The sequence below is a fragment of the Vulpes lagopus genome, chromosome 10, assembly GCF_018345385.1.
Source record: "Vulpes lagopus strain Blue_001 chromosome 10, ASM1834538v1, whole genome shotgun sequence".
Lineage (NCBI taxonomy): Eukaryota > Metazoa > Chordata > Mammalia > Carnivora > Canidae > Vulpes > Vulpes lagopus.
The window spans coordinates 94527107-94549848 of NC_054833.1; the positions used below are offsets into that span (position 1 = coordinate 94527107).

At 48.5% G+C, this 22742-nt stretch overlaps 1 protein-coding gene across 2 annotated transcripts in view; it reads right to left on the minus strand.

The window, feature by feature from the left end:
- ATP2C2 (ATPase secretory pathway Ca2+ transporting 2) overlaps positions 1 to 22742 on the minus strand; it is a 59384-nt gene that overhangs the window by 11819 nt on the left and 24823 nt on the right. For both annotated transcript variants that reach the window (XM_041771427.1, XM_041771428.1), the window contains 13 exons: positions 22384 to 22473; positions 21033 to 21068; positions 20866 to 20927; positions 17149 to 17257; positions 12296 to 12445; positions 12149 to 12217; positions 11718 to 11793; positions 7906 to 7972; positions 3525 to 3649; positions 3295 to 3392; positions 2364 to 2465; positions 1191 to 1280; positions 225 to 326 (listed from right to left, as the gene is read on the minus strand). In XM_041771427.1, the coding sequence (XP_041627361.1) occupies positions 225 to 326; positions 1191 to 1280; positions 2364 to 2465; positions 3295 to 3392; positions 3525 to 3649; positions 7906 to 7972; positions 11718 to 11793; positions 12149 to 12217; positions 12296 to 12445; positions 17149 to 17257; positions 20866 to 20927; positions 21033 to 21068; positions 22384 to 22473 (1176 nt within the window). The remainder of the gene's footprint in view (positions 1 to 224; positions 327 to 1190; positions 1281 to 2363; positions 2466 to 3294; positions 3393 to 3524; positions 3650 to 7905; positions 7973 to 11717; positions 11794 to 12148; positions 12218 to 12295; positions 12446 to 17148; positions 17258 to 20865; positions 20928 to 21032; positions 21069 to 22383; positions 22474 to 22742) is intronic.

Genomic DNA, 22742 nt, shown 5'->3' on the forward strand with positions numbered 1-22742 from the left:
AAATTCCCAGGGGATGCTGCTGGTCCAGGAACTTTGAGAACTACTGTTTCAGACAAAAATCTCAGAAAAGAACCCAAGATAATCAAGTCTAATGTCTATCAACCATGTTTTCATGTATTTGAAACTTTGTAGAAGAAGCTAGGAGCTTTAAACTCTCTCCCTTGAGAATTTTCCTTTCTTTGGGGTGTAGGGAGAGGGTGGGAGGGGCAGAGAAGCAAACTCACCTCATTCTTGGGGCTGCATTTCACTGCCATCCACTTCTGCTCTGAACTGAATGGAATTTCTTTTTTTCTCACGTATGAATCTTTAATATCACTTAAGTCCATCTAGGATAATAAAATGCAAGCTTCCAGTGAGTCATCCTAAACCAATTTCTGTGCAAAGCTCAGTTCACTTAAATTAGTCATTATTCAAACCATTTCTGGCTGATGAGAAATCCAAGCATGTAGCTCACAGAAAAAGGCCACTTGCTTTCCAACGTCCCACCAAGGAAAAAAGGTCTCATTTCTCTTGTTCCAGGAGCAGAACCAGTTTGGTCTCCATAACAGCTCTGGCACCCCACCAGCCCACCACCCATCACCATTCTGCACCTGGAACTGGGCACAGAATGGGGGCATTTCTGCCAAGTTCCAGACTCAGGGTCTGACTGCGGAGCCCTACAATCAGTCAAATGCACTAAAAGGAAGGGGTCTTTCCTGGAGGGAGGCTGGGGGGCCACCAGGCAGGTTGCATTTCTTGCTCTATCTCCCCGGCACCTCCATAGGGTCTGAGCCACAGGGCACCCAAGGATTCTTATGGGATGGCCAGGAAGGGTTAGAGGCCTACAGAATGTTCCAAAGCCACCTGGCATCTCAGTGACAGCCTGAGGATGTTTGGGGCCACTCTCTCCCATTATTACTAAACTTTCCCATTCCTCATTTGCCCAGACATGAGCTCAAATTCTGCTAATTCAGTCCCAAGGGGAAGAACTCCCAGCACAGACCATCGAAGCATCCCTACCGGGTGCCTGGGTAGCTCAATGGTTGAGCGTCTGCCTTTAGCACAGGTCGTGATCCCAGAGTCCTGGGATCAAGTCCCGCATTGGGCTCCCTGCATGGAGTTTGCCTCTCCATCTGCCTGTGTCTCTACCTCTCTCTGTGTCTCTCATGAATAAATAAAATCTTAAAAAAAAAAAAAAAAGGCGTCCCTACCTTCATGGCCAGAGCAATCAGGGCCCCTTCCGTGGGCTGTCCCATCACGGTGTTCTTTCTGATGACAGCGTTGTTGGCCACACAGCCTGCCTGAAAGGGGGGATTTCCGAAGGTCTGTAGTTACTATTTGGAGCTGGCACCCTTGAGCCTGAGCTCACTCAGGCATGTGGAAAAGTCACATGCTGAAGGCTTGACCCATGTTGGGGATGGGGGCTTGGGGTGGGGGCGAGGGACAAGATTTACTCTTCAAAATACATCAGAGTCCCCACTCTTCAAAACAAACACCATAAATATTTACTGACTTCTGAGCTCTGATTGTTACAAAGACCCTTGTAAGCTTATATCATAGGGGGCAGGCAGGGAGGCTGGGGTGATAGAGTGATTGCTAATAGGTATGGTTTTCCACGACAAAGTGTCCTGAAATTAGATGGCTGGCTGGTTTGGGGCACTCTTGTCACCTCTATGAGCTCGTTAGACAATGGCTCGATTTGGACCAACAAGGGCACTCGGCATGTGGGAGGCCTGAGTTATGGCTCTTACTACTCATATTGACAATCAAAACAGGCTCATTTTCCAACATTCATCAAGCACGTTCTCTATTCAGGCATCTCTCTCTCTCTCTCTCTCTCTCTGTTAAGATTTTATTTATTTATTCATTACAGACACACAGAGAGAGGCAGAGACACAGGCAGAGGGAGAACAGGCTCCATGTGGAGAGCCTGATGTGGGACTCGATCCTAGGACCTCAGGATCATGACCTGAGGTGAAGGCAGATGCTCAACCGCTGAGCCACCCAGGCGTCCTGCAGGCATCTCTTTAAAGCCTTTCTGGGGATGCCTGGGTGGCTCAGTGGCCCAGGTTGTGATCCTGGGATCCCAGGAACGAGTTCTGCATCAGGCTCTCCACCCGGAGCCTGCTTCTCCCTCTGCCTATGTCTCTGCCCCTCTCTCTGTGTATCTCATGAATAAATAAAATCTTAAAAACTAAAAAATAAAATAAAGTCTTTCTGGCAGGCAGGGATGATTACAGAGCGCTCTAGATCCTCTCTTTGGGCCACTGTGACCCCTGACTCCGAGGATATGGCCCAGTCGTCACCAAGAACCCTCTCTTCAGAGAGAACACCTATCAGCAACTTCTAAATGCATATTTCCACCATGGGGCTTTGACACTCACCTCTACTAATTTCCCCACTGAGACATTGTTGAACTCCTTAATGACTTCCTTGGAGGGTAACAGACAGACGGTCCCTTTGCCATTATACCCAACTCCGCTGACCTGCAGGGCAAAGCCGCAGAGGGGATGTCAGCACGTGTCAAAAATACACTCCCCTGGTTGTCCCATCATCTCTTTTCTGGGGGACATACCCCAAGGACATAATCCTACCCACGAGCAAGGCTTAAGGCATGAGGATGTTCCCTGCATGTTGTGTATTGATCAGAAAACTCCCTAAGTGCCACGCTTTAAAAAATTGCAGTAAACTTCCTTAATGAGAAAATAATGGTTAAGAAAACCAGGTAACATCACAAAAGAGAGCTGATGTTCTAGAACAGAGGTGGGCAAACCTCCCCATAGGGAGCCGAGAGCAAATACGTCAGCCTCTTGCAGGCCATGCAATCTGTCACAACCCCTCGGCTCTGTGACCGTCGATATACAATGCAGAAGCCAAAGGGTATGCCGGCCTGCCAGTGAAATCCTATTTATAAAAACAGGCCCTGGCCTGGGAGATGTCATTTTTCACACCTTAATCTGGAAGTTTTATGAAAAACGTCACAGGACGCAAAACGGCACGTTTGGGGAGCTTACAACTTGTGCCACACAGAGGAGAGAGATTGAAAAACCCAAAGGGACTGTCATGGTTAGTTTATCACAGGCGGTTAGGGGCAACTGCTTTCCCGCTTCTACATTATGTGATGTGGTTATTGTTAAAAGATAATTACAAAAAAAAAAATAAAGCTGGCTCAACTCAGTTGTGTTCCTTGCTGCTGTTTGTAGCAAGGAAATTGTAGAATAACCCATTTTTATTTCTTCCTTACTGCTTTCTGGAAGATTCTTTTAGGAAGGAAAGGGTCTGCAGGTAGACAGCTGTCCTCGGCATGGGACTCACCTCGGCATGGAGCCCGTCAGATGTCACCAGCTGGGTGACGGTCATCTCATTGGCGGTCAGAGTCCCTGTCTTATCCGAACAGATGACATTGCAGCAACCTGGCACAAGAAGACCCCAGTTCAGAGGAAAGAGAACCCATCACCGTTAATTCTCAGGCTAATGAAACACCCAGGCCGAACCACCACCCAGTCGAACCCATTTACAAGATTTCAACCAGGATGGTCCTTTACCTAATGTCTCCACAATTGGTAACTTCTTCACGATGACCCGCTTCTTGGCCATCCGCAGCACTCCTAGGACCAGTGTAACCGTGACAACGATGGGCAGACCCTCAGGAATGGCAGCCACTGCCAGGCTGGATCAAAAGGTCAGACAGGTCACCTTTAACATGCTCTTAAGGATCACATGAATCCCAACTGGGGTCGCCAATACTTTCACCTGTTGAGGCATGTCTCAGGTGTCCCCAATGCCCCCATTCTAGTCTCTGTTCCCAATACCATGATGCACCTGTCACCTTCAGCATCCATGGCTCTAAGTTCTCCTATTGCAAAACCCTGCTCTTGGGAAGGGACCTCCCCTATCAGATATCCACACTTTAGCATAAATTAGTCTCTCAGTTGTTTTGCCTCTTTACTTTTGCACTTAAATTACTGTCATTTATTAAACAGAAAGGTCTTTGGGTCCTATGAAAGGAATTTCCAGAATTAGGCAATAAGTGGGAAGTGGAATTTTTTGGTTCAGAGAGCCCTCCCCGAGTCTCCTGAATTTTGCTTTTTATTGGTCTAGTTGTTTAGACATTTCTGGTAAAGAAGCCAGACTAGGAACTTAAGGCTGAAGGATGTAGTGACAAACTTGTGCCTTTACCAATTGTAGCAGAACTGTTTGAGTGTCTATTCATTTCATTATTACCCCTCCAACTCTTTCTTTCTTTCTTTTTAAAGATTTTATTTACTCATGAGAAACACAGAGAAAGAGGCAGAGACACAGGCAGAGGGAGAAGCAGATGCCATGGGGAGCCCAATGCAGGACTTGATCCCAGGATCATGTCCTGAGCCGAAGGCAGACACTTAATCATTGAGCTACCCAGGTGCCCCCCTCCAACTCCTTGCGTACCACGGGACTCTACTCTCCCAAAGCCATGGCTGATTGGATTAGAAGAGAACATCTGACTCCAGCTGAACTTCTCTCTCTGGAGACTGAATTGTGATAAAGCATGTGGATCCCTTCCCCCGGGCAGTGTGTCAACATGTGAGGGGATGTTAAGAAGGGGCTCTTTCTGCATCAAATTTGGTTCCAGAACATTATGGCTGATTGATTCCCCATTCCACAGTCTTGAGCAGGTATGGATGAGGCAAAAATTAGTGTGGGGCTTCCTGCTGGCTTTGGACCCATAGGGGAGGCTGAAGAGTTTTGGGGCAGACTAGAGAGGGTGCCTCTGTGCAGAGTTAGGGGTAAGCATTGCCAGCCACACCCCACCGCAGCTCACCCTCTGCACCAGGACATCCAGCAAAGCCCTACAGACATTCAGCAAATATTTGCGGGACAAACAGATAGGAATGAGTGAAGACAGGCACACTCAGAGGTACTGGGTTTCAGTTCCAGACCACCACAACAAAGCGACCATCACAATAAATCCAGTCAAATGAACCTATCAGTTCCCAGTGCACATAAAAGTTGTTTACACTGTAGTCTATTCAATATGCAATAGCATCAGGTCTAAAAAAAAAAAAAGTATACAGTTTAACTTAAAAATACTTTGTTGCTAAAAAAAAATGCTAACAATCACTTGAGCTTTCAGCACACTGTCTCACTGATCAACATAAAAAATAATGAAAAAGTTTCAGATATTGCAAGAATTACCAAAATGGGGGCACGGGGATGTGAAATGACCAAATGCTATTGGGAAAAATGGCCCTGGTTTACTTGTTCAACACAGAAGTGCTTTTCACTTTGTGAAAAAGGCAGGATCTACAAAGCACCATGAAAGGAGGGATGCCTGCAAGAGCCTAGAGCTGGTTGAAATCTTGTAAATGGGATTGACTGGGTGGTGGTTCAGCCTGGGTGTTTCATTAGCCTTAGACTTAATGGTGAAGGGTTTCTCTTTCCTCTGAACTGGGGTTTTCTCGTGCCAGGTTGCTGCAATGCCCAGCGCACAGCCAGCATCCTATGCAGCCTAGTTCATCATCAGAAAGCCCGGCTGAGGAAGCGCAGCACCAGAGTCACACGCGGGAATCCTATTTCATCAAATCTAAGACATAGCTGATGGTGAAGGGCACCATTATCTGTGTACCACCAAGAAAGAAAAAATACTGCCAGTTCATTAACCACCTGGTGCTTTCTTATCTCATCATTTATAAGAAGCAGCCTGACCTCAGAGAAGTTAAAGTGTGAAAAGAAAATACATCTTAGAAACAAAGATATGTGGTACACGGATGGTGGCCTTTTCCCTGGAAACAATGAGATTACTGGATTTGGCCAAGGGACTGTGCCCAGTTTCTATGGTGACAGCAAGAAGGCTCCCTTGGTTTTATGGCACCCGCTGACAAGACTAGCTAAGCAAACATTTGCAGAGGGATACGAGGAAGACTTTCTCCCCATATGGTGTGGGAAGGGCGTTTTTACACCTATTTGGATGCTTGCATAATAATAAAAAATTAATCCATAAACTAATAAAGATTAGCATGGACCAGGAAAAGCGAGTATACTTTGGATCGTCTTGCACGTCACTCAAGACACAGGGAATTAGGATAAAGTGTGTAAAAGAACAATTCTCATGTTACTTCTTTTGGGAGAATCTCTTCCTCCCTGGCTACCCGGCTTATTTCCACCTTCTGAGGCCATGATCTTGAGCAGCTAACTCTGCTAAAAATCTTCATCTTTTCAAAGTCACAAGTGAAACGAACAGTACACATTTTCTCTGAATGGCAAGTGTCTCATGGACCTAATGGGAGAAGTCAGAGGGAAGGGATGTGGAGGCCAGGACCCAGGAGTGACCTACAAATGGCACTGGGGATGGACTTGGGGGCCTTTCTGTTATTTACTTGTAAATATTGGCTGGTCTTTTTGGCTCACAGAACCTCCCATGGTTTACAAGATGGGAATGGAATGTGCCATTATTTGAAGGAGGTTCTTTGTCACAGCTTCTGAGTGCTCTGCTTTTTCTGGGAATTCCACCCCCCTATCCCCCAACCAAGGGCTCAGGCTCCTCTGTCCCTCTACCACTGCACCTCCCTCCGAAGCCTTAATCACCTGAGTACTCTTGTCAGGGGCTCAACTTCTTTCCTGGCCCTGCCTCTTGCTGGAACCCCAACTGGGCCACCTCTTAGAGCAGCATGAACACCTGGGGAAGCTTGTTAAGAATGCAGACTCTCAGCTGCCAGTCCCCCCGCCCCCCCGCCACCCCACCAAGACCCACTGAGTCAGGGCACCCGTGACTGGTGTTGAACAAGCTTTCCCCAGGACCCTCATATCCTCAGGCTAATGCCGGAGACCCCTACTCTACAACAACCCAGACTTCCAGGATGCCCATCCTGGACTCGAACCCACATTCCACAGCACGGCCAGCTGCGCACACCCCATGAGCTCCCTCTCGGTTGCAGAAAGCTAGGGTTCATACCCCTGTCACCTCCTGTGTCTATGTCAAGAATGGCCCAGCATGCCATGTGGAGCACTCTGATGACATTATTTAAAATCAGGAAGAAAGATAGGATGCCTGAGTGGCTCAGCGGTTGAGCATCTGCCTCTGGCTTGGGGCGTGATCCCGCGGTCCCTGGATTGAGTTCCACATTGGGCTTCCTGCATGGAGCCTGCTTCTCCCTCTGTCTGTATCTCTGTCTCTCTCTCTTTCTCGTGAATAAATAAATAAAATCTTAAAAAAAAAAATACAGAAAAAAAAAAAAAAAAGAATCAGGAGGAAAGAGGCCCATAAGCGGCAGGTGATATGTTCCCTGACTCCACTATGTGGCTCTGCTCACAGAGCCCACCCTGTCCCTCCTGGTGTCCCCAGGTGCCCACAGCTCGGTCCCACCGCCTGCCATGGTTGGGCCCTCCCTGCTGAACCCCCTTCCCACCTTCTCCAACAGGCTCCTCTATCTCTGCTTCTGCCCCTCTGAGCACCTTCCCTGGCCACCTGCCCAGGACATGTCTCTTCCCACCTCCCTTTTACTCTCTCTGCAACTGTTTCCTTGGCAGCCTTGATCGTAAGTTGTGATGATTTTATCAATGTTCACTTGACTTGTTTACACTTACTTTTCCCGCCAGCCCAGAAAATCTGTGATTGGGCTCCATCACCCCTGGGTGATGCAGACCAACAGTCAACGGATGCTCAACTAGTATCTGCAGGGCAAAGGCCGGTGGCCGGGAGGGCGGATGGCTAGGGGGTAGTGGCACACGGGAGACTTTCTGCCCTGCCCCTGAGGCTGTGAGGGCACCGCTGCATGGGGTAGGCTGGCTTCTGCTGGGTTTAGGCCAACACACTTGCCCAGAGTCACAGAGTCGGGGAGTGGAAGAGACAGGCTTCAGTCCAACCCATGGCATTCTGACCCGGGATGCCCCCCTTCTCCCTACCTTCCCTGCTGTCCCAGAGAGGGGAGGTCAGCACAGTGCCCTTACCTGACCCCGATCGTGAACATACTAAGGAGCGGCTTCCCTTGCAGCCAGCCAGTGAACATGATCAAGCCTGGGAAAGAGACAAAATGTGTGTGTGTGCGCACACACGTGTGCACATGTGTACAGCCTCTGACATGCCAATGTGTTTCAAACTCATTTCCTTAAAAGAATTTCAGGAATCTATGCATAAGGCCACAAGAGCCTCAAGTATTGTAACCACTTTCCTACTTCTTTTAAAGACACTTTTATACCTGCAAAAAGGAATAGTTGCACTTTTTCAGGAAGGGCCCAAACCAATCCGAGTTAAAGAAATGATCAGCCAGTTAGTTCATCTCAGGCTGTTGGCAAGTGTTTACAGATGATTCCAAAACTCTCCCAGATGCCCCCATGTGCCTGGATGCCCACCCTGCAGTATCTGATGTGGCAGGTGACAGCTGCTCCTGTGACGGGCAGATGGGCCTGATTTTTACAGGACTGTGTCCTGCCGTGTTCACGATTAAACATAGTGCCTTTCCCTTCTCTCCCTCATCAGTCACCCAGTGTTTACCAAACAGCAGGCCCGGTGCCAGCAATGGACCCTCGGGTCGGAGAGGGGGCACGAGTGACACTAGGATCCATGAAAGTGCACAGGATGTTCCAGCAAAGGGGAAAAGTTCTGGGGCTGCCAGGTGCAGCCTCAGTTTCCTTATCCATAAAGCGTGGATTATGACCATGCCTTCCGCAAGGAGTTGTTTCAGGATTTAAGATGCAACAATCTACCTGATGTGCTCAGCACAGTTCCTGGCCCACAGCAAGTGCCTGGTGGCTAGCTGCCGTTGCCTTTGTCGTCAGAAGAGGCAGGAAGGCAAGCAGAGTCACCTGTGGAGCCTCGGAGAACTTGCCAAGGAACAGTAGTTTCATTTCGCAGGGACCGGGGAGCCAGGGCAGGTTTTGTGCTGGGCAGTAGTAGTGTAAGCATGTCTATAGGGAGTGTGTATGTTGGTGGTAGGGGTGGGGGTGTCACAAGGTCTGATTTGTTAGGGTTATTTTTTTTTCATACTGTAATTGGTGGCAGTAGACAAATGAAATCTCAGCTGGAATCCAAATGAATCCAGATACAAAGACTGGAGGAGGGGCAACTCTATTAGAAATAGGGGTGGGTGGTGAGCCTGCAGTTCCAGTCCCTGGGGTCTGACCATGCCGTGGGGGCCCCTGAGGGCTGGTGGTGCAAATCTCTTCCCAAACTCACACTCAATGACTTCAATACACGAGTGGTTTGAAAGTGGCCACTGGAGGGTATTTACACCACAGAGCCTGGCAAACACTCATCTCCCAGGAAAACTGGTTCTTAAGCATTGACCAGCCCATGACAGCTTCCCTGTGTCTCCTCCATGGGCCCTGCAGGGATCAACGGAACCAGTTCCAAAACTCCCACTCTGCTAGGGTAGCTCTTGAAATATTTATTAAGAAGAAAAAAAGTCTGAGCCCTATCATAGGGTTGGTCATGGATGTGCCAATGTACCTAAGTTCTAATTAACTTGAGGACTAATGGCTTATACGAGACAATGACCTTGCAGGGCCTCTGGCTTGGAACTTGCAAAAACCAAATTTCATCTACTTGACAATCGGCCTTGAAGCACCTCTACGTGATATCTGTTCTACCTCAGAAAGAGCAGCAGGCACTGACAGTGCACTCTCCTTCAGGCACTCCTTCTAGAGCGGGTGTCAGAAGGCTTTTTCTCCAACAGGCCATAGTGAATAGTTTTGACTTTCTGGGCCACATGGCCTCTGCGGCAACTCAATGTGGCCACTGTATAGTGAAAGAGGCCGTAGCAATAGGTGAATGGGTGTGGCTGTGTTCTAAAAAAACCAACCCCATTATTTATGAATACTGAAATCTGAATTTCATAGAATTTTATGTTGTGAAGTATTCTTCTTCCTTCGATTTTTCCCCCCAAACATCTAAAAATGTAAAGCATATTCTATAGAAAAACAGGTGGCAAACCCAATTTGGTCCAGGAGCTATAGTTTCCAATCCCCACAATGAGAGAGCAAAGGAAGCCTCGGGACAAAGGGCCACATGGGTATTCTACTCTGCCAGAGATGCCTGGTCAGTACGCATCCCCAAGGATGGCAAACAAATGGCATTGCATAGGCCTCTTTCCCCACCTGTGTCCATGACAGCCATCCCTAATCTGTCACTGTCCTCCTTGCCACCAAGCAGGAACATGACCTCAAAGCCCCACTGGTCGAGATCAGACTTGGCAGGTTAAGATAAAACCCATCTTCCATTATGGCTTCAGGACAAAATAGGATGGGAAGAAGGGAAGAAGACAGAGTTACGTAAAAACGTTAAAGCTAGTGATTTAGCCAACTCTGAGAGCTTAAAGCCAAAGTTGAAATTTGGAAAATAGACTAGACACTGGAATTTTGGGAAATGGTACCCAGGGAAGAAAGGGCGAGCGGATCTGTCCCTAGCACAACAGAACTGGAAGCCCTGACTTCAGACCACATCCTCTTAACCTCTCTGCTAAATTACTAACCTCTCATAAGTTACAAAGGAGTGCGGATCCCCTCCATGCCTTTGAATATATCCTTTTTCCGTCTGGAATTCTTTTTTAAATTTTTTTTTTCTGTCTGGAATTCTTAACTCCCTCTTTTTTCATTTGGCAAACTCCTACCTAGCCTGCAAGACTCAGTTTAATGTCATAACCCCCAGGTCTCCCACTCCAGATTAACTGCCACCTTTACATTTCGTATTTGTTCAGGTATCTCTCTCTTATTGACCAGGGGTCTTTCAAAGGGCAGAAGCTGTGTTTGATACATCCTGGTAGCTCCCAAACCTATCCCAGGATCTAGCTTGTCATAAGACACTTGTTAAATGAATTCATGCACCTGGGTGGCCAGAGGCACAACAAAAGTGCTTCTACAAGGGACACCTGTTTCTCCCACGAACTTTCTCTGGATCTACAAGTTTTAGGGAGCCTCAGTGGTTCTTCCTTTCATCACTCCCTGTGCTATGAGCAGTGGTTCCTTGGTTGGTTCCTTTATTAACACATCACTCAACAAATGCTGATTAAGAATCTGCTATGGGCCAGGAGCCAGTGGATCCTTAAAGCTGAGAATGAAGAACACAGAATCAAAGCCAGAGTTGGAGATAGCAGGAAGGAGATGGTGAAGGCACCAGGGAAGCCCCATGGGGACATTCAGGCTAAGACCTACTTTTAGGTCCTCAGCATCATGTTGATTCTGTCTGGTGTGTTGCCAAAGGTCAAGAGGCACAGCCTGCTCAGTAGCATAGAGCTCCTGCGGGGTGCCCCGCTAAACTACAGCTCCCAGGTCCTTCTGCAGCCAGCTAGGCCATGTGACTCCATTCTGGCCAATCGAGAACAGGCAAGGTGATGACCCCCACCTTGTGGGCCCAAGCCTTCAACATTTCCCACACAAGCCTCTGTTGCCGGCTTTCCCCACTTGCTGGCTGAACAGAATTACGGCCCACCTCTGAGGACCTAGAGGAGGGAGGACAATACTGTGGTAGGGGCCTGAGACCCTGTCCCTGGAGGTGACCTGCCTTGGAAAGTCACTCCATCAGGAACGTGCCCCATGGACTGGGTTGAGAGCAAGAAATACACCTTGCCCAGGTGAAGCCATTGCAATGCAGGGCTGCTTGCTAACAGTCAGTCTGGGCTAAGACAGAAACCTCTTGGTACTATCAGAGTCACCAGTCCCAAACCTCGGTCCTCACCCAAGTCAGCAGCAGGATTTCTGAGAAACAGCCACGGCTGCTCAGACGGCTTCCCTCTGTGCCCTGGACCGAGTGCAGATGCTTCACTCACCGATTATGCCAAATGAGAAAAGCGTCAGCTGCTTCCCCAGCTTGTCCATGCTTTTTTGTAGCGGGGTTTTAGGCGTCTGAAAGGATAACAGCGGGTGTGTTAGAGGAGACCCCGGTAGTGCCCCTCAGCTTCTGCCGGGCTTTTTAAATATCTTGAGTGGAGTGATGATTACACAGGGGTGCGCATCTATAAAAACTCACTGACCCCTCCCCCTAAAGCCTGTGCATGTTACTGCTTGTAAGTTATATCTTGACCCCCCAAATCCTAATAAACGCCATTCCATAAAAATAAAATTTTAAAAGCATGCAAAGCGTAACTCGTATTAACCCCAACATCCTCATTGCTAAGGAGTGGGCACGGCTGGTATCAGTAGCCAAAAGTCATCTCAAACCCCAGCCCACAAGAAAACCAAAGTCCCCACTGGCCCTTACCTCTTCAGCCTGCATCATCTTAAACACTTCTCCGAACTGGGACCTTTCCCCTGTTCCAATCACGACTCCCTGTGTTCAGGAGAGAGAAGTGTGAGATCTGAAGCTGGAAGCCTGCTGTTGAGGGTGGCCAGTGTCCCTGGGGCTTACCTGCCCCTTCCCATACTGCACCAGGGTCCCCATGAAGACAATGTTGCTCAGAGTGGTGAGGTCTCCTCCGCCCGTCAGCGGGCTGTCCGTCTTACTACATGGCTCGGCTTCTCCTGTGAAACTGGACTCATCTACCAGGAGGTCTGTGACCTAGAGTAGCAAGGGGAAAAGACAATGGATTCTCCCCTTTTCACTCCAAGAATAGATTTTAAAAGCACAGAACAGACCACCCTTATCCTCTAAAACTTCTCAACTGGGAAAAGCCTCCTGTGTATATGAGATCGTGCCCCTGATTGCCAAGAATGGATCCTAACCAATGGGCATCTATATAGCTGGCATGCATCTCTAAGCAGAAAATATCCCTCTGCTGGGACCTGGAGTTGGGTTGTAGAGGATTTTTTGCTTAGGTTACCTATACTCAACTGGCAGGATATTCCAATGAAGTCTTTTTATTTTTATTTTATTATATTATTATTTTTTTCCAGTGAAGTCTTTTTATTTTTTTAATTTTTTTATTTTTTTTATTTATTTATGATAGTCACACAGAGAGAGAAAGAGAGGCAGAGACACAGGCAGAGGGAGAAGCAGGCTCCATGCACCGGGAGCCCGATGTGGGATTCGATCCCGGGTCTCCAGGATCGCGCCCTGGGCCAAAGGCAGGCGCTAAACCGCTGCGCCACCCAAGGATCCCCAGTGAAGTCTTTTTAAATTCAATTTGCCAACATATAGTATAACACCCAGGGTTCATCCCATCAAGTGCTCTCCTTAGTGCCTGTCACAGAGTTATCTCATCTCCCCACCGACCTCCCCACTTCTGCAACCTTATGTTTGTTTCCCAGAGTCAGGATCCAATGAAGTTTTTTCCTGAACAAACTCCTAAGACTGCATTGGCAGTCTTAGGCAGAAGAAAAGCAGATTCCCTGGGACCATCCTTGATATTAAAATCACAAACTGAGAAGTCCCTGAGTTTCTTTTTTTTTTTAGTCCCCGAGTTTCATAGAGAATTTAGGAACCTCAGACATTTTTTGTGGGTGTATTAAAGAAAGCTTGCATCTGTGTTTAAATTTGAACACAATCTTTAGGCTTTGAGAAATCACTGTCATCTTGCCAACTGATAAAAATGATTGATTTGGCATTGATGGTGTTGAACAGAGGTGTGGCCCAGGAGAGGCCTCTGGAGAGCAGCTGGATCTGCTGGTACCCAGCTACTTCGGGCACAGATGTACTTGCTTTTACTGAACTGGTGTCTTCCAGAAATGTCTCTGATGTCTAGTTTGGAAAGTGAACTGTGCTGCCCTCATCAACCGCTGCCATAAAGTTATAGCTGTTTTCATGAGGATTTTCTGCCAATAAGAAGTAATCCAAATCACAGCTTAGAATGTAACAAAGTTTTTTGGTTTTTTAAATTTTGCCATAATAAAAAATCCCACAAAAACACATGACCAGAAAAAGCACAGGATGGTATCTGGCACCTTAATGCCATTTGCCAACAGATAACAAGGAGCACATCAGAATCAAGGAGCAAGTATGAGAACATGGCCTCTGGGAATTGAACAAGCTTTAAATGTGTGGCCCTTCTTGAAAAACATCTCATACCTTCTTTAATGTTAGTTAAAATTTTAATGTAACGTATAACGTTAGAAAAAACTGTAGCAATGGTTAATTTAGAATATACCTTTCAGGGACACCTGAGTGGCTCAGTGGTTAAGCATCTGCCTTTGGTTCAGGTCGTGATCCTGGGGTCTTGGGATCGAGTCCCACATTGGGCTCCTTGCATGGAGCCTGCTTCTCCCTCTGCCTGTGTCTCTGCCTCTCTCTGTGTGTCTCTCATGAATAAATAAATAGATAAAATATTTTTAAAAAAAGAATATACCTCTCAAAGCACCTGTGCCTTTCTCTGGACATGCCACATCCTCCCCACCTCAGAGACTCCCATTCAATCCATGTGCTTCGAGCATCACTGAGCCAGGTTATTCAGTAACAGCCCGAGGTTACATTAACACCAGAAACCACACATGGACACAGCACACGTGTGCATGTGTGCACGCCCACACACACACACATGCACGCACGTACCAAGAAAGGAAGAGGGAGGTACTCCCATTTCCAGAACTCCTAGGATGTGCTACGCTCTGTGCCAAGCACTTCACAAGGCCTATCTCTTAATCTCCACACTCTCCAGGAAAGATGCTATTGGTTTCTCCATTTTACACATGGGGAAACTGAGGCACAGAGAGATTAAGTAACTTGCTCAAGTACAGTTACTTCATTGCAGAGCAGACATGGGAACCAAGGCTCTGGTTCCAGAAACTACACTCTTGAATCATCTTGCAAAACTGACAATGACACAGACCCAGTAGGTACCACTCAAGAGGTGAGTCTCCTGTAGCCAGAACTGTGCCAGATACTGTGCAGAACATAGAAGGGGTCCAGGCTGAGTTCTGCCCCTAAGGACTTTGCCATTTAAGCACAGTAGACCAAATTAGAAAAGCCATCTTCTATGAACTCACAAGAGAACAGTGAGATCAGTATGATTCAAATAGAGGCTGGTGAGTTCTCTACACATTCAAATATAAAAAATTCAGTAACTATCTATTACCACTATGCACGCTGCCATGGGAGCCCAGTCCCCAAGGATGACAAGGGCTACCCCTTGCCTGTATAATGTCCATGCCCCCTTTTCCTAAAAGAACCCCCACTGGGAATGGTATTGGGAGTTGGAGGTAACCATGTGCCCCCACCAAATACTACTTCCCAGCTTCCCTTACAGCTCACAGTGCCTCTACCCTCTGGACAACTGGACATAAGTAAAAATCACTGACAGTCTCGGGTAAGTTCTGTGAAGGTGGCTGAACTGTAAGGCCCTCTTCATCCTTCTGGCATCTTCTTTCTCCCTACCTGGGCCTTTGTAAGAGTGGCTCCAGAAGCCATGTTACAAGCATTAAAAGGATGGTCACACCCTCAGGAGGTCAGAGTAGGGGACTGGAAGAAGCCCTGGTCCTTTGTTCCGTGATGGAGCCGCCATATTGGTTCTGGAAGCTCCATTTCCAGTGTCTCATTATGCAAGAGAGGCCCATTGAAGCCTACATATTTCTCTTACTCTATTAACCACAGTCAAATAACCATGAACTGATCATGTGTGTTTGTTTTTTTTATCTCCAGGACATCAAGGGAAAGTCAAAGGACTACCTGGAGGAGCTCCTAACACGATGAAGGAAGAAATGGGAAGGGAAGGTCACCTAGCACCACTGGCTGCCAACATCACAGACCACAGGCAACAGAAATCAGCACCACATCCCCCTGGCAGGCAGGGATTTAGTTTCCAGAAAACACTGTCTAATGGAACATGATGATAATTGGGGTAAGTTGTACTTACTTGGAAAATCTGGCTGAGGTTTACAGTTGCATAAAGTTTGAATCACATGGAATTTGTACCTAATTTTATGTTTGTTCATGGTTAGGTAACCCCATAATAAAAACAGTAAGTCAACAGTGGAAAGGGAACCCCTCCATTGACTGAATCCAGGAGCTGTAATTATGACAGTCTGATGTTCTCGTCAGATCAGATCCACAGCAGAAGGCTTTGGAGTGGGGCACAAGGGAGTGGAGTGGCTGGTGACCTCCCAGGCACCATGTCAGCTGAGGGGGTGAGTGGCTGAAAATGGTCAAAGCACAGAAGCCACACAATACCAGTGACCACCCAGAGGTGGCTGGGCCTGAAGGCAATCTGGTCACTTCCTGCTCATGTGCAGACAAGTCTTTTCTTGTCTCCTCACACCCCGCCATCTCCCACCTCAGAGACAAAGCATTACTTGGATCCCTGACAGATCCCATTCAATACCCTTTTCATGTCAGAAGTAGGAGAGGAGAAGGAAGAAGCAGTGACCCCGCTCTACTGGCTAGTCCAGGTCAGCCTCCCCCCCAGGCCTTGGCCTTTGTCTTAACTATGGGAAGAGAGAATGTTTTGTGACCCTCACACATGATGCAAAAAGCCTAGTATTTGGGTTACTAACTTAGAGAACTTTCACGAACCTGTTGTTTCCTGGACCTAAGTGACTTTCAACTCCACATAAAGCTCTCCTGGATCTCAGAATTTAATAGCTGACACAAATAACCCACTGTGAATAAACAAAGCTATTGATTGTTCAGTGGAATTGCAAAATACCAAGGGGGAGACGGAAGAAAGCATTCTGTGGTGTCAATAGCAGGTACAACTGAATTTAACCTAAGCAGGGCAGGAGGAAAAATCGTGGAAATGCAGAGTTACCCAGGGCCTTAAAAACTGTTTCAGGGACTGTTGAAGAAGCAGGGAAGGGGCTTCTGAAGCCACTGCTGATATGCGGTGACCACTCATGTCACACTAGGCACTGGGCTGAGCAGCTCCAGGTCTTACTTCCTCAAGGTAAGACGAATGGTGACCCCTTTCATAGATGAGGAAACCAAGGCCCAGAATAGCCGGTCCTTTCCAAAGTCACAGCTGGGAGATGCAGGGCAAGGATGTGAAACCCAGAGTCCCCCCCGCCCCCAATTTCCAACACCTCCAACAATTTGCTACTGTAGTCGCTGTAAACCAGAAACTCACGTAGCCAAACTTTGTTAGGCTTTTACTGAAAATGGGAATAAACAATTTATGAAATAGAATTTGAGGGGCCTTGTGATAAAATTAGCTTGGCTGCTAATTTCATGTCTTGTGTATGTGCATGTATGTGCATGTATGAGCACACGTGTGTGTGTGTGTGTGTGAGCAAGAGAGAGAGAGAGAGAGAGTGCAAGAGAGAGAGCAAGAGAAAATGCTTGCCTCCAATAAGCTAAGTGTCTGCACATCGCACAGACCAGGCTTCAGGACCTCTCACCTCGGTGAGACGTATGTCTGCAGGGATACGGTCTCCGATCGAGAGGGACACAATGTCTCCAGGAACCAGGTCTCGTGCAAGCAGGTGCTGGAGCTTTCCTTCTCTTATGCTGCATTTGAAATGGTAGAAAGCAAAAGCACGCTGATCACATCCCATTTTTGCACACTTTAATAAGTTTGAGCAAAGAATAGAGAATCACACTCCCTCTTTCACTTATGGACGAACCTTTGTGCCTTTATGGTTTTATTGTATTTTAAATCCTCATACCCTAGAAGACTTTTGGAAAAGTGTGTGGCTTCTGGGAGATCCGGGACCTCATCTGAAAAAATGGGGCTACCACTGTTTACCCTGCCTGGAAACAAGGCAGGGCCACATGGCCTCTGGAAGCTTCCGTAGGGGCAGGTCAGAAGCTCTAAAGCTTCCTTAATGGAACCAGGAGCTAGCAGCACTTCTGTCCTCAGAGAAGACACCACTCTGGTAATGGAGAGCCATCTCCAGCCCTCGGCGTGGAAGAGCCTCATCAGAGCTGATGGGGGGTGGGTGGGTAGGGAGCATTGAAAGTGCGGGAGAAGCCTGGGACCTTCCTTCCCAGTGGGCCAGGAGCCCTCCTCACAGCAGTGCCAGGAACAATGCATGCGGTTCCATGCACAGGCTCCACCTGCTGGCCCACCACACGTCCCCCCGCCCCTTGGATGCTGCAGCCCCAGCTGCACTCCTGCCCCACCTCTGGCCCCCTTCAATTTGTCACCTACACAGTGGCCAGAAAGCTCAGAAAGCTCTTAAAATGCAAGAATCAGATCCCAGCTCCCTCCTGCTCCAAACCTCTAATGACTTTCAATGACCTTGGATTCAATCCCGAAGGCCCTGCTAAGGCCCCCTTGACCTGGACCTCCCCCCTCCCTCATCCCTGCTGCTCCCTCTCTCAGGCCACCCAGCCCTCAAACACACCCAGCTCTTTCTACTCTCGAGGTTTTTGCTAACCTTGGAGTTGAAGAGGACATTTCCCTCTTCTTTGTTAACGGAACTCACTCTTGTTCAGATATCCACCCCTCCCTCCACAGCTGTCTGTTCTAGGGAGTGGGTCCTGACTCAGTGAGACCGTCAGGGTGATCCTGCCCTCTCCCATGACTGGCTTAGGCACAGGCATGTTCCAGAACACTGGGTTTTGAGACACGAGTGGACATTTGCTGCGGGCTCGAGAGAGAGGTTTCCTCATTCTTTGAGTTCTACCAACCTGCCTGCTACCACTGTGCTTGAACATAAAATCATCTTTTAAAAATGACCTCCGGGCACGTTAATAATGCATACTGTTCACTTGAAAGGCCAAGATTTGATATTTAAACTTAAGATCAGATCATCAGTCACATAAATCGTAGATGCGCATGCGTGTGGCTTCTTCATTTGTTGGCTCTGATGCCTGGAGCTGTGGCCGGTGTCAGGAGCTCGAGGGGATCCAGCCAGACGACAGAACCAACAAGCCAAGGATGGCAAAGTGAAGAAATGAAAGGACCAGGTCCTCAGCATCTTCTCAACCTAACCAACCACGCTGTCCTTCCCACCTCAAATCCCTTGCCATGAGACGACACAATTTCTCTGTTTTGTGTGGCTGAGCTGTCCCTGGAGCCAAGAGCACCTGCTGCTCCCTCAGTTCTTCCCATGGCCGGCTCCTTCTATTCCTCAGGTCTCAACTGAAACACCAGCTCCTCCTCAAATGTCAGATCAGGGCAGCTGGATCACCAGCTATTCAGAGCTGGTCCCACTCCTCCAGCAACTGCTGATACATCTCTGGGTGGTTTTCCTGTGACTTTGTGGGTGTGTGTGTGGGGGGGCTGTTTGGCTGTCCTGCACCTGTCAGAGTCCACAGTCCTCTTGCCCCTTCACTTTGTTATCTGCCTCCCCTGGTACAAGCGTGAGCGCTCCGAAGGCCAAGGCCTTCCCTTCTTGCTCATCTGTGTAACCCTGGCACCATTCCTCCTGGCACACGGTAGATGCTCAATTAAGATGTACTGAGGGCAGAGGATGGGGGGAACCCAGGAGGGGCCTGCGTGGCAGGGGTTTCTTCTGGCTTGTACAACAGGCCTCAGATGCCGAGACAAGGGGCTGCCTATCTTCAGTGCCCTTTGAGTCCTACCAACCTGCTTGCCACCGCTGTGCTTGACATAATATCATCTTTTAGAAATGACTTCCGGGCACGTTAATAATGCATACTATTCACCTGAAAGGCCAAGATTTGATATTTAAACTTAAGATCAGATCATCAGTCACATAAATCGCTTACGTTTCTGTTTGTTCAGATGATGACATCACCCATCACACATCTGGATTTCTGACAGCCTTGTTCGTCTACTTACTAAGCCCAGACATTTTTTGTGACCCCGGTGAACCTTCTAGAATTGACTCCCCTTCTCTTGCGCTTCCACATCATCCTCTTTTTGTCTCTGTTACTCGTTATTCTCTGCCTTGTATTCCACACACACACACACACACACACACACACACACACACACACACACACGCCCCTCGCTCCCTGGCTCCTTGAGAGGCGGGACTCATCCCACCAGATCTTTCTATCTGCAGCCATGGGGCACCACTGTGCCATTTATATCCAAATATATGTTAGGCATTTCCCCAAACATCATCGTTCAGAAAACAGAGTTACTATACGTTTAAACCCTTATGAAGCCCCTCGGATCGTGAGATACTTTCAGTTACTTTTGAGCAACACGTGCTTACTTGGGAAAGACACATGGCCCCGAAGCAACCTCAGCAGAGCTAGTCAAGGGAGGGGGTGCAGACTTAGACCTTTTCTGAAATCAGACCATTTCTACAAGGAGGAAAAGCATGTGGATTACTGGTATACTAGAAATTATGTGGAGAAAAAGCCAGGCCCCAAACACTTTCTCCTGTGTGTGTGTCATCTCCTCCCCAGGGGCGGCAGCCCCAGCAGCGGCTCTAAGCCTCAGCTGTCCCGGGAACGGCCCCCACGAGCCCCCACTGGCTATTTATGCTAAGAACATGAAGAGCTCACTTCCCCAGTAGCCCCAGCCACACTCAATTCCTCAGTGGTCCTGTGTGAGTAGTGGTGCTGTATTAGACAGCATGGATTACAGAACATTCCAGAAAGTTCTATCACACAGCACTGAGGTTTTGTCTTTCCTTCCTCCTTCTTAAACATCTTTGGTGAGGGCTGTGTGATAACAGGAGGCACCGTGGAAATGTCCAGGCAGGAAAGAGGCTGGCGGGGCGGGGGGGCACCAGGCTGGAGGTCATCCCTGTGTCATCTCACCCAGCAGCCCAGCGGCCTGGAGCCTTGGCCTGTTCTAGCCCCTCATCCTCTCATCCCCTCTCAGAGAATCTAATGCAACCTCTGAATGCCCTCCATAGGAAAAGTGGGCGCAGCATTGCACATCCTACCACAGGTTTTGTGGACCGCCTTCTTCCCAAAGCCATTCCCACCATCTGTGCACAGCCCCAGCCCAGGCTCCCTGATTAGACTCTGATGAGAGACTTGAGCCCAGAGAAGTAGAAGGACATGCCCAACGGACACAGAGTAATCTGTTGGCAGGGCAGATGCCAGGTCTCCCAACCCCTGGAAAGACACGGTCCTCCTCCATCACACTACAAGAGACACAAATGTTGCCAAACTTTTGCCAAACTCACCAACCCATCGGCTCCTCCTCTGATGAACCAAAAAGTTCCAGGGAATCTCTGACTTACCAGTTACATTCAGGAGGAACCAGCTTGGTCAGCTCTTCCAGGGATTTCTCTGACCTGTATTCCTGGCAGGCAGGACATCAAACACGATAATCAAGACTGGGAACCCCACAGAGCCACCGGCACACCCAGGTCACCCTGACCAAGACCTCAGAAATGTAATTACACACCTGGATGAAGGCAACAGTGACCACGATCAGGACAGCCTAGGGAGCAAAGGGGGAAGGTGATGTCAGCACCCAGCTGTCAAGTGAGTGGGTGAATGAGCCCATGGAAGGCGGGGCACAGCACCTCACCTTTCCAAATAAATTTCCTTTCTTCTTGCAAAACAGGCACAGACAAATTTCTGAAACAGATGAGCCCTCTCCCACCCACCCCCCTGAAAAAGAACAGAAAAATCATCCCAAATTCTGGCATCCACAGGTTCACGTTTTAGGGCACCCTTCTAGATTTTTCTGCATAGACGTAAACACAGGATCCTAGAGTACAGACATATTGTCTTATAAACCACCTTTGCACACAACATATTGTAAACAGCATTCCACATCAGAAGGTTTGGATGTAGCTTCCGCCTTTTCAACAAAGGAGCAAATGCCACTTTAGGGAAGGAGGCTTTTGTATTTTAAGAGAGCACATGACAGATAGAGGGAAGCAGGAATGACAGTCATCAAAAGGTGTTCAGTAGGAGCCAGATATGAGAGGTCATATATTGCATGATTTCATTTATATAAAATATCTACATGGGTCATAGAGGCAGAGAGCAGAGTGGGGGTTGCCAGGAGCTGGGAGATGGGTTGGGAGGGATGGAGAGGGGGAAAGAAGGGGGAAGGGGAGGGGAGATGGGAGGGTGGAGGGGAGAGAGGAAGGGAGGGGGATGGGGAGGGAGAAGAGGAGGGGTGATGGTAAGTGGGGGGGGGAAGGCGTGGGAGATGGGAGGGGGAGGGGAAAGAGGAGGAGAAAGGGGAAGGGGATGGAGGTAGTGTTGGGGATAGGGAGGGGTCTCCTCTTAAGGCAAGGAAGTATTTTGGTACTAGCTAGAGGTGGTGGTTGCACAACATTATGAATGTGCCAAATGCCACCAGATTGTAAATGGCCAAATTTTTAAATCATGTGACTCTCACTTAAAAAAACCTCTTTTTAAAAAGGTGCTCAGTGGTTTCCTCTGGGTAATGGCTTACAAAGGCTTGCAAATGGTTTGCTCTTTGTTCCTCATGCACAGAGGGGATGCAGCAAATCCAACCCAGGGGTCATAGAAAAGGAATTCACTATAATAACAAAGAACTAACTAGAAGCCACCCCGGTATCCACCAACAGTGATGGCAAAATGAACCAGCACACCTCCATGGGCGGCAGAGAAGGATGAGGATTTGCTTTCCTTTCTTTCTGCTGTACTCCCCACCCCCCCCCCCCCCGCCCCCCAGCCAAACTCATTTTCCTTGCATGCTGAAAGGGGCAAAGACTCCGCAAGCACCTTGGCTGTGGGGGCTGGGACCCCGTGTCCCCCCCCCCCCCCCCACTCACCATGGCGATGCTGACTGCGTCCTCGTACTGCTTCGTGAGGACGCTCACCAAGGCGGATGCCAGGAGCAGCAGGATCAGGGGGTTCTTAAACTGCAGAGTGAACACAGGGCAGCAGGGTTGTGGTGGGGTCTCCTCTAGTTGGTCCCCATCACACAGCTCTTCCCTCAGGGCCAGGCTTCCAGGCTGGCACCAACCACGTGACCCCAGGACTAGGGAGGAAGACCACCCCAGCCAATGGTTCTCTTCCACCCGAAATCCCACCCCTGCAGTTTCTTGGGGGGTGGGGGGTGGGTGTCATCCAACACTGCCTGTCCAGATAGCAGCCCCAGCCCCGACTTGGAGTTCTTGGTCTCACCCTG